At 36.5% G+C, this 12,686-nt stretch overlaps 3 protein-coding genes across 4 annotated transcripts in view; 2 read left to right on the forward strand and 1 right to left on the reverse strand.

Moving 5' to 3' along the window:
• LOC128165667 (tripartite motif-containing protein 3-like) overlaps positions 1-3,841 on the forward strand; it is a 100,440-nt gene extending 96,599 nt beyond the window's left edge. The window contains exon 3 of the transcript XR_008241080.1: positions 3,614-3,841. The gene's annotated coding sequence lies outside the window, so the exon portion shown is untranslated. The remainder of the gene's footprint in view (positions 1-3,613) is intronic.
• Positions 1-12,686, reverse strand: part of LOC128165675 (SH2 domain-containing protein 4B-like) — a 155,974-nt gene that overhangs the window by 118,846 nt on the left and 24,442 nt on the right. The gene's annotated exons all lie outside the window — the stretch shown is intronic.
• Positions 1,319-3,841, forward strand: LOC128165671 (tripartite motif-containing protein 3-like). 2 transcript variants are annotated; one of them, XM_052830440.1, is made up of 2 exons: positions 1,319-1,373; positions 1,729-3,841. In XM_052830440.1, exon 2 carries the CDS (start codon positions 1,762-1,764, stop codon positions 3,436-3,438), a length of 1,677 nt encoding a protein of 558 aa, XP_052686400.1. In that variant the 5' UTR covers positions 1,319-1,373; positions 1,729-1,761; the 3' UTR covers positions 3,439-3,841. The 2 variants fall into 2 exon arrangements, with proteins under 2 accessions (XP_052686400.1, XP_052686399.1); XM_052830439.1 differs by having other exon boundaries at positions 1,339-1,473.

The raw sequence follows: 12,686 nt of genomic DNA on the forward strand, positions 1-12,686 counted from the left end.
ATTCAAATCCCTCTGTGGTCTCATGATGTTATGTGTTGTGCATATAGTCAAGGAATACTTGCTCTACATTTTCTAAGTCCACCCAGCTGAAATTGAGTACCAGTTTACGCTAGGAGTTTACTTGCAGTGGACTGATGACCCATTCAGGGGATCGAGTCAATGACTCACATCCGCTTAGCACCACGGAAGCTGTGGATAAGCACCGGCCTTATGCACCTTCATGCCATGGAGAATGATTTGACTTAACAACAGCAGCGCATGGACTCAGGTCAGACTTAGGGGAAAGGAGAAACTATATATGGCAAAGTCTCAAGACAGGGACTTTACACAGAGGTTGGCTATGGCCTGTGACCATCATACTTTGTTCAAAGTCACTGCACATCCTTTACCCCAAAACACTCTGTGGGTGAAGTATGACCCAGATTGGGCCAAGAGAAAAGAAACTATATGCTCTGTACTAGTGATATCGGACATCCAGATGGACGGAATGATGGATAGAAGGAATAATAGCTTGACTCATGACTTTAAGGTACCTGTATATCGAGACCCTAATAATGGATAACAGAGAGAGAGAGAGAGAGAGAGAGAGAGAGAGAGAGAGAACTATATCTAGTAAAGTCCTGTCTTTGGTGGTTGATATGAAGGTCAGAACAACTCTCCCCAAAACATGTCGCCACAGAGACACCAATTAAGAGACAACCTGCCCCCAATTCAGGACAACACCCACCGGTCAAGACGAACTTGACTCCAACATAAAGACCACTTGTCCCCTATGATATTCTTTTTAATTTTTTATGAATGTACTTTTGGCTTCCCCGAGAATAGAGTGCAAGGTTGTTTCAGCCTCATGTACTCAAGCCCACGCATCATTATTTTTTATTTTGTTACACTTCACAATAAATAATGGTATTGAAGCAAACACACCCTTCATGCCCCCCCCCCACCAATAAAATACGGTAAGTACCCAATATTTCATGCCAAAACACCAATTTTGTGGAACTAAATCATTTCATACCTCAACTATGACATCAATCAGGTATATGGACTTTACTTTTGATATAAATTAATTGTATATGGTTTTAATTATCTTTCAGCCTTCTACATATGTTAACGTTCTAAATTCAATTTTCACTTGATGGCAGAAAATTCTTTTAATATATCACAAATAATCATGTGGCTGACATACTCAGAGACTTCTACAATGTTTTAATTAAAGTTTCCACATGATCCCCAACATAGACAGAGGGGGGATGAAAGAAACATGTCATCTATTTAGTCTGTCCCTGAGACATTTAAAATCCATCACGTGACTTTCGGCAGGTAACCAGACCAGGAAGAGTAAATACCTGGAGCCGCCATGATAGAAGTTTAAGGTTAATCAGTTTGTACCTATCGGAATAACAGATATATTCTACTTTGAATGGATAAAAAATAGTGAAAATATCCATACATCTTATTATTCAATTAGACAAAGTAAGTGTTTTGATATTTATATTATAACTATGATACCAATTTTAACAATTACACTGTAAAAAAACATGCCAGGACAGGAAAAGGTCAAAGTATATATATCTACTAAAGATAAATATGAATGATACACACGGGCAGTTTTCTTTATAACAGAATAGGTATGTAGTCATAATATTAACAAAAATTTAATTTCTTATAGGCATTTTAAAAAGCATTGGGAGTTTTAAGAGATAAATAATCATAAATATTTTATTTCAGGATCCATGAGTAAGTTACATCGGGTGCCTGACCATGCATCCTCGTCGCAGTGCCCAGGATGTGTTACGGTGTCGTCTCTGTGAGACCCCGGGACCCCCTATGTACTGTGATATTTGTCACATACATCTGTGTAAAGCCTGTGTTGGGGAACATCTCTCTGATGAATCCACAGAACACAAAGTGGTGCCATTTAAAAAGCGGGGATCTACTCCAAATTACCCTAAGTGTCCTAAACATTCCACAAAACAATGTGAACTTCACTGTGAACAATGTGACATTCCTATTTGTGCACTCTGTATTTCTGGAGAACATTTAGGACATAAACCAGTCGACATTGTTAAACATATTGAAAGCAAAAAAGAACTTTTACAGAGAGAAATGCAAGAATTAGAAAATTCCATTTCTCCTAAATATCAACAGATTGCCTCTAATATCCCAGTTCAGAAAGCTGCTCTGAATGAAAACAGCCAGAAATTGACATCAGCAATAGACAAACATGGAGAAGCCTTGCACAGAGAAATAGACACCATGATCCACAAACTGAAATCTGATCTCAATGAAAGTGACACCAAACACCTGGCCGTCCTCAACAAACATGAAGATGAAATCACACGCACCATTGATGAGATCAAACAGATCATTGCTGAACTGAAGAAGTTAGTGGACTCCAATGATGTCAGTCTTGTCTCTGCCTACAAATCCAGGATTGCTGAATTCAGAAGATTGCCTCCTAAACTTACGGTGTCCTTACCAAGTTTTACCCCTCAGAAGATCAACATAGAACAGCTTTATCAACAGTTTGGTTCTCTGTCCGCGTCATCTATCAAAACAGAGGAACAAGTCTACACCATGGATTCCCCCGGTGCTGAGTCCTCTCCCCCGGACAGACCGCTCATTGATGTACCACGGATCATCACACAGATAAACACCGAGTATGGATACTCTAATAGATTATGCAGTGTGTCCTGTCTGAGTGATGAAGAACTATGGACGCGTGGTCGGGACAACAGGATGAGACTGTACAACCTAAAGGGAAAACTAGTGAAGTCAGTCCAAACCAAGTCAGGGAACGATCCATACGACATAGCAGTGACAAGGAGTGGGGATCTAGTTTATACTGATATAGATGATAGAACTGTGAACATAGTGAAGAATACACAGATACAGGCAGTGATCAGACTACAGGGGTGGGGACCTCTCGGTGTCTGTAGTACCTCCTCTGGTGACCTCCTGGTTGTCATGGACAGTGATGATGATAAACAAACAAAAGTTGTGTGTTACTCTGGCTCCACAGAGAAACAAAGTATTCAGTACGACGACAAAGGACAACCTCTCTATTCATCTGGTGGATACGATAAATACATCAGTGAGAACAGGAACCTAGATATCTGTGTGTCAGACTATGACGCCCGTGCAGTAGTGGTGGTCAATCAGGCCGGGAAACTCCGGTTTACCTACACTGGTCCTCCCTTTACTACCAAGAGATCATTTAGTCCATACGGCATCACAACAGACAGCCAGGGTCGGATCCTGACAGCAGACGATAACAACCACTACATCCACATCCTGGATCAGGACGGACAGTTCCTCCGCTACATTGACAACTATCATTTACAGAATCCATATGGTTTATGTGTGGACACCAGAGACAACCTCTTTGTGGCTGAGTACTTCACAGGTAAAGTGAAGAAAATCCAGTATTACATGTAAACATACTGTGTGTATTACCAACAAATATGTAAACTGTGGGTATGTTTCATTGATATGAACTATATATAAACACAGTATATGTATTATTTACAATCAAACCATGTGTATATATTATATGTAAACAAAGTGTGTGTATAAATAACAGAAAATGTACACGTAAACAATTATATTACAGGTGAACAATCTTTATAATCATGATACTTTATACTTCATTGTATACCGATGCATGTAAGCAAATGAATATACTACTGTATAAAGTAAACAGACTGATAAAGATATTACATACAAATTAATTATGATTGTGAATTATGCTGATTTTTTTTATTTTTAAAATAATAACTTAATGCATATTTATAATTCTTACTATGCAAACTTTGTTTTAATAAATTATTGAATCACCTGTTACTGCCGTTTCTTTGATTAAGTTTTGATGAATTTAATTACCTGATTACTTACTTGTATTTCATATGCAAATACACAATGTAGTCCTTCTGGTTACATCTAAAATGTTGTAGACACTTAGACCGTCACAGCTGTACCTGCATATGAAATATATTAATTAAAAAGCATATAACACCTCTATGGCACTTCAGAAGTAAGAATTAGGAAGACATTATATATATAACACAACAAACAAGAGGCCCAAGGGCCCTTAAGTCCACCTGAATATGAGATAAAATCCAGTAGAGGATTCACAGAATCGCAGCTTTCTTTTAGTTATCAAAACAAAATAGTATTTTGTTTAGAAACAAGATTACATGATTTATGGGATTACAAATGATTAAGAAGATAATGAATTTGGTATTCTAAAATTTTCAAAATCTTTGATTTTATTCAATGGCTGGAGAAGGGAGAATTATGACCAATATGAGTAAGTTGACTTATTTTGTCATGAGGGGGGTTAATGTTCTTTCATTTCAGCATGTAAATCATAAATTATTTAAATATATATATGTATTTAAAAAAGAAAGAAACGGAACCACTCAACTAAAGGTTAAAAATTTTAATAGTTAGGTAAAATATCTTTATCTCATCTAAACCACCTGCTCAGTTTTTGTTGTTGTCCCCCCCCCCCCCACCTGCACACACGTGCACTAGACCCTTTGATGGAAGGGTCATGCATTTTTGCATTTTACACTTCTGGTTGATCCTCATACTGCACTTAGATGACCAGTCACCCCCCCAACCCCCCTCCCCCAAAAAATTCTCATCCCACACCACACCAGGGACATTGATTCTGTTAAGACATCATCAAAACCCAGTACTTAGTTTTCTGCAAGATGCTAGGTAGTATGATATAAAACTACAATGATTTGCTCCATGTTAACTATATTACAAAAAGAGTCCCACCATAACACCAGAACCACTGATTGAGAGGGTATAAATTTTTACAATTTTGGTACAGACTTCCTTCTCCATCTGTATTACGTACATAATTTGACTGCTAATACTTCAGTAGTAGAGAGGAAATTCCTCAAAGAATCCATATTTAGTATATGGACGCTAAAAACCAAACTTAACACAACCCCGGACCAAGCGGCCAAAAATTTACAATTTTCTTGTTGGCATCCATGCATATCATAACCATGTACACTGCTTAATGTTCGACAACATAGGGAATTTTTCAAAATTGAATTTATTTATACAGTTTTTACCCAAATTATATGACACATTAACACATTAAATATAGTCAGGATAGGTAATCCTAGCTAGTAGGCTAAAAAAACCCTGAAAATGTTTTAAAATTAATGAGTACTAATGCACGAAGGACTACTGCACGACGATGAACGAAAACGCATCGCAATACATGTAGGTCACCCAAGTCACTCAGGTGACCTAATAAGGGAGGTTACTTATAATGCTTTTTACAATGATAATTATTCTGATTTTGTACAAGTACGAACCTCCACATGGTCACGTTGGTTAGAATTATGACATCTCTCTACCCCTCACAGGAAACCATCCAGGTGCAGCGTGTCCAAAGATCTCACCCCTACAATATTCACTCTTGTTTTAATACATTGTTAGGGTTTAATACAGTTTTGTACATATAAGATAACTAGCCTGTTTGTGTTGTATTTATATATAGTTTATCTCCTTATTATACTGTAAAATTCATTTATTTTACAATTTCTACAGATTAAAATTAAATAAACGTGTAAATCAATAACAATTGAAGCATTGCCATGGCATTGATGAATGCTTAAATGGTGATGTACATTCTTGAGAATATTATTGATCAAATTTGTTTAAACAGTTATAAATCTATATAAATGAATACACACAGTTGTCCATGTTCCTGATACCTACACAAAGGTTTACCTGATCTGTTTTGTTTGAAACTTGGTAGGTTGGCACTTGTCTCTGTATTTAACAGGACCAGTTTAACGTATCTGTAGATTCATGTAGAAATGATATCCTTTAGAGGAAGAAAGAGTTTTAGAGTAACAAAATTTATTCAGTCATGTTAAATTGTCCCTGTATTCAATGTATCTGTAAATTTCTTGTAGAAATGACATCCTTTCGAAGAATAAAGAGTTTCAGACTTACAAAATTTATTCAGTCATGTTAAAATGTTATAATTGTCATTGAATTTTTTATTCATAATAAACATGGTGATTAGTTTTCACATCCCTGTCACACATTATTATATAAATAGTGCCTGTTTGGGAGGGTAACAGTTGAAATTGACACCCCGAGAAAACCATTGTCAACCGACGCGAAGCGGAGGTTGACAATGGTTTTCGAGGGGTGTCAATTTCAACTGTTATCCTCCCAAACAGGCACTATTTATTTTGTTATACTGAATGTCTTTTTTAAAATTTTTAAGAAAATTTTACTGCTTTTATATAGGAATAACGTGAATTCTACAACGAACCGTACGCGCATAATTTTCGCGCATGTAACATTTTTTAATGTTACCCGTTGCCAAGTGCGTTGCTAACGCTGAGGGTAATAGTAAATATTATTAACTGCGTCTTAACCAATCAGATTTCAGTATTTAACATGAAAGTATAACAAAAACAAATAGCCCATTGAAATATTCAGAGCATATAAATATTTTTTGTTTAAATTTTTGCATTATTTTATTGTTTTGTATCTTACCAATATTATTAGTTTTTCATTTCACTCCTGCATGTTTTCTGAAAAAAATGTGATATATTAACGTGTTATATTTTAAAGAAATTTATTTTAAAACCACTGAATTCTTTGAGAAAAGATAAATTGTTACAAAACTTAGACATTACTAGATATCAATACTCTACAGTGAAACTGCATTTAGTTTGTGTACTGTATTCAGTAAGAATATATTTGGCATTGATAGCCTATTTACCACAGAAATAGGTTTCAAGGCAATAAATCTTCACATCAATAATAACCAAAGTCAAGCTAGCACGCACTAACTTCAACGCACTAACTCTGTTCTAAATATGCTTATCGACTAGTTTTTCGATCCCGACGGGAAAATATCCCTCGGTAAATAGGCGCAGGGCGCCTAAACTAGGACTTGTGACAATTAGGTGACCCCGGATTCCTGAGGGTGGGGGTCCTGCCCGGGGGTGACCGGTCTCAGAACCTTCAATAATTATGCCGTTCTTGGCGCCACGGCCCCCTGAATAATCGTTATAATAACTATATTATCATATTATATAGGGACATAAACAAGGCGCAGGGCGCCTAAACTAGGACTTGTGACAATTAGGTGACCCCGGATTCCTGAGGGTGGGGGTCCTGCCCGGGGGTGACCGGTCTCAGAACCTTCAATAATTATGCCGTTCTTGGCGCCACGGCCCCCTGAATAATCGTTATAATTACTATATTATCATATTATATAGGGACATAAACAAGGCGCAGGGCGCCTAAACTAGGACTTGTGACAATTAGGTGACCCCGGATTCCTGAGGGTGGGGGTCCTGCCCGGGGGTGAACGGTCTCAGAACCTTCAATAATTATGCCGTTCTTGGCGCCACGGCCCCCTGAATAATCGTTATAATTACTATATTATCATATTATATAGGGACATAAACAAGGCGCAGGGCGCCTAAACTAGGACTTGTGACAATTAGGTGACCCCGGATTCCTGAGGGTGGGGGTCCTGCCCGGGGGTGACCGGTCTCAGAACCTTCAATAATTATGCCGTTCTTGGCGCCACGGCCCCCTGAATAATCGTTATAATTACTATATTATCATATTATATAGGGACATAAACAAGGCGCAGGGCGCCTAAACTAGGACTTGTGACAATTAGGTGACCCCGGATTCCTGAGGGTGGGGGTCCTGCCCGGGGGTGACCGGTCTCAGAACCTTCAATAATTATGCCGTTCTTGGCGCCACGGCCCCCTGAATAATCGTTATAATTACTATATTATCATATTATATAGGGACATAAACAAGGCGCAGGGCGCCTAAACTAGGACTTGTGACAATTAGGTGACCCCGGATTCCTGAGGGTGGGGGTCCTGCCCGGGGGTGACCGGTCTCAGAACCTTCAATAATTATGCCGTTCTTGGCGCCACGGCCCCCTGAATAATCGTTATAATTACTATATTATCATATTATATAGGGACATAAACAAGGCGCAGGGCGCCTAAACTAGGACTTGTGACAATTAGGTGACCCCGGATTCCTGAGGGTGGGGGTCCTGCCCGGGGGTGACCGGTCTCAGAACCTTCAATAATTATGCCGTTCTTGGCGCCACGGCCCCCTGAATAATCGTTATAATTACTATATTATCATATTATGGGTCATTATCAAAATATGCAGCCTTTTGCGTCAGTGTCAATTTAAAGGGGGAAAAATAATGTTCTGGGGAATATATACAGTACCATTGGATTTTAGAAACTTAAACCCATATTGTTGAACAAATAAATCGACAATTTTACTGCTTAAAGTATAAAAAAAATATTATTTGTTATGAGATTTCAGTGAATTTATGTTGTCATTAAATTTTTCCAACGTCTTTAACCTACAATATCTTCAATAATATTGATGTTTTATTCCAAAAATCGCCGTTAATTTTCAAAACAACATTCATATTTTAATTTCTGCTATGCTCCTTAACAAGTTCTCTTTTAAAAACAATGAATTTGATGAGATATATGCTTGTACAAAAAGTTTTTGTCATTGGTGTTACAAGGCAAATTATATAAAAATATCTTAAAATACATCAAGTAAATAATATTGTACTACAGTTGAAATCCCCCAGATCATAGTGACATCATTCCCTGCTACTAAAAAGATAAATGTATCAGTGATGACATCATTGTGATAGAAAATATGGCAGAAAATGTTAGTATGCTCCGAAAAATACAATGTAAACTGTGTCAGTGGGATAACGTGCTATTTAAGGTTTTCTATTATGAAAGAACGAAAAAGTTTTTCACATAAATGATGAATGTTTATCACATTATAACATAGGCTATGTAGCTTAGTGTAGTATCTGTTCTTTTGGGTCATACTGCTACATTTACTATGGATACATCAGTGGTATAACGGTCAGTGGTGTAACCAAAAATTGTTGTTACACCACTGAAAAAACTGTTACACCACATGACATTATTTAATTATTTTACTTTTTCTTCCATTTCATTTATATTTTGAGCATTTTGAACAATTGTTATTTATCAATTTTACAAGTTAGACACTGTCACAATAAAGAAAGCTTGACTATTTAATTGCAATTGTGTTTTCTTAATCTGGAAAATGAGACCTGTTACACCATTGGCATTATTTGAAACACCATTGACATTTTGTATGCTCTAATTATGTTTTACCCATTTAAACACTTGATTAAAAGATAAAAGTAAAAACAAATTTATTCTAATAAAGAAATGAAATTATCCACATCATATTTTTATTAAAAAATCGAATTTTTTAATGACTTATAGTGTACAATAATATATGTTATTCCACTGACATTTCACATTCCCTATTATGTTATACTAAAATCTTTCAAATACTTAAAGGTAACAAATGCTAGCTGAGCTTCAAAAAACATATATAGACAAAGAGGAAGTGTATATGCATTGTATGCATAGATTTTGGAGAAAATTGGAGAAACTTCAATTTTATTATCCAAAGTGTATGATTGATATGAGCTGGTATAGTATTGAAGATGTTGTTTGTGAGATTGATGAGCCGAAGAAAGTTCGAACTCGGTACAAGGTGGATAAAAGTGTGTGGATGCCAATAGTAAAAAATATAACATCAAAGAATGAGTGAATTCATGTAAAAAAAACATCTACATGCCATTTTTGTGTCAGTGGTGTAACACTGATTATAAGTGGTGTAACAGTGTGTCTATCTTCAGATTATGAAAGAAAGAGGCACGAAAACTTTTATTTAAGATCAAATTTTTCATGTTTTAAATGCAATCAAAAATAGAAATTAGTTTATTTTACAAAATTTAACACACTTATCTCTTATTTATTATCGCTAGGTCAGTGGTGTAACTTTAAGTCAGTGGTAAAACATAATAATCAGTGGTGTAACGTGTACATTTTTCTCCAAATAAAATTAACTGACAATGATTCATGTATATTTGAAAACACCAGTGCATTTACAATAATGTCTTTTTTATGCTCCATTAAAAGAAAAATCCAGTTGTGTTCTTTTTAATGCTCAAATTAAAAATTTGTTGAGTAACATCAAGACTTTGTCCCAAATGTTATGTTGGTCACTATGTAAATGTGTCAAATATTTTCTGTTATCTAATTCTATTAACTTTAAATGAAGTTTGTTGATATAAACTTTATGTCCATCATTTTAAAAGAATTATTTTATTTTATTTAAGAATTTTTTCCTATACTATATGCCTGTTACACCACTGACAAAATTTTCACAGTTCATTTAATTTTAGTCTAATTATCCACCAAATGGTAGATTCCAATGTTTGCAAATTTTTAGATGTTATACTTTATTGTTTGTTAAATGTGTTTTTTGCAATCAAAGTAATTTTTTCACCAATAATTTTCTCATGTTTTACATATTTTAAAAGTCTGCATATTTTGATAATGACCCTTATATAGGGACATAAACAAGGCGCAGGGCGCCTAAACTAGGACTTGTGACAATTAGGTGACCCCGGATTCCTGAGGGTGGGGGTCCTGCCCGGGGGTGACCGGTCTCAGAACCTTCAATAATTATGCCGTTCTTGGCGCCACGGCCCCCTGAATAATCGTTATAATTACTATATTATCATATTATATAGGGACATAAACAAGGCGCAGGGCGCCTAAACTAGGACTTGTGACAATTAGGTGACCCCGGATTCCTGAGGGTGGGGGTCCTGCCCGGGGGTGACCGGTCTCAGAACCTTCAATAATTATGCCGTTCTTGGCGCCACGGCCCCCTGAATAATCGTTATAATTACTATATTATCATATTATATAGGGACATAAACAAGGCGCAGGGCGCCTAAACTAGGACTTGTGACAATTAGGTGACCCCGGATTCCTGAGGGTGGGGGTCCTGCCCGGGGGTGACCGGTCTCAGAACCTTCAATAATTATGCCGTTCTTGGCGCCACGGCCCCCTGAATAATCGTTATAATTACTATATTATCATATTATATAGGGACATAAACAAGGCGCAGGGCGCCTAAACTAGGACTTGTGACAATTAGGTGACCCCGGATTCCTGAGGGTGGGGGTCCTGCCCGGGGGTGACCGGTCTCAGAACCTTCAATAATTATGCCGTTCTTGGCGCCACGGCCCCCTGAATAATCGTTATAATTACTATATTATCATATTATATAGGGACATAAACAAGGCGCAGGGCGCCTAAACTAGGACTTGTGACAATTAGGTGACCCCGGATTCCTGAGGGTGGGGGTCCTGCCCGGGGGTGACCGGTCTCAGAACCTTCAATAATTATGCCGTTCTTGGCGCCACGGCCCCCTGAATAATCGTTATAATTACTATATTATCATATTATATAGGGACATAAACAAGGCGCAGGGCGCCTAAACTAGGACTTGTGACAATTAGGTGACCCCGGATTCCTGAGGGTGGGGGTCCTGCCCGGGGGTGACCGGTCTCAGAACCTTCAATAATTATGCCGTTCTTGGCGCCACGGCCCCCTGAATAATCGTTATAATAACTATATCATTTATAAATACCAGGGTTCACGTCAAAACATGGCTGACGAAAAATAATCCCAGAGTTATTCCATTTACATCGGGTTATTTGCCGATGGCAGGGACTGAATTTTTTATGAGATAAAACTCAACACGTTAGAAGTCTGAGAGTCTGATACATTCTTAGTTTTTAGAAAAAAAAATCAAGATCACTAGAGGACGGTGTGGGGGAGGGGGTGGTAGTGAAAAGGCCCTGACTTGATTTCAAATTTGAAGGTGTGTGTGTTTCTTGCTACCAATGTTTTATTTATACAATGTAATTTTATTTGATAAACTGTTTACGGGAATATTTCAAAAACTTTGTTTTGATTTTACATGCAAATAAAGTTTTAAATATTTGGTAAAATTTTATATTTCATGCACTACAATATTTAATATTGTAGTGCTACCTCCAATCAAACTGTTTTATCCTTAACACTTATGATGTCTGTATATGAGATCATAACTTAAGTTATTTTTCATCTTTATGACAGAATCGTTTGTTAATTAGATGGTCATTTTATTTTTGGAAAGATTGTAAGCGCATATATATTTTCCTTTTGTGTGGTGTGAAATGGCTCGTTATCAAACACTGGTTGTAGGGTCATTCGAGTAGTCAGAAGGATCAATTCCATTCAATTCTTTATGTCTTTAAGCATTACAGCTTATCAGAGCAATACATGTATATATATATATATATATATATATATATATATATATATATATATATATATATATATATATATATATATATATATATATATATATATATATATATATATATATATATATATATATATATGTCCAAATAAAATAAAGGACATACAGAATTTGTCAATGCATAAACATGATGACCTTTGCTCATCTCATTCCTCTCATTCACTTACACGCACACGTACACCCTCTCATGCATTAAAAAAAAATGGTTAAGGTAAGGTTGTATATTAGAAAATAAAGGAAGACACATTAAAGAACATGTAGAACTGAGGGGGGGGGGGGTGTTATTAGTATACTCACAAAACAGACATCTTTGAATTGCATAACTTTTTTGTGGAGCTGTGTTAAAAATGCTTCCTTTTTTTTTACTAATAAAGAGACGTTAAATGTTAATCAATTTCTGGTATATTTAACTT

The sequence above is a fragment of the Crassostrea angulata genome, chromosome 10, assembly GCF_025612915.1.
Source record: "Crassostrea angulata isolate pt1a10 chromosome 10, ASM2561291v2, whole genome shotgun sequence".
Lineage (NCBI taxonomy): Eukaryota > Metazoa > Mollusca > Bivalvia > Ostreida > Ostreidae > Magallana > Magallana angulata.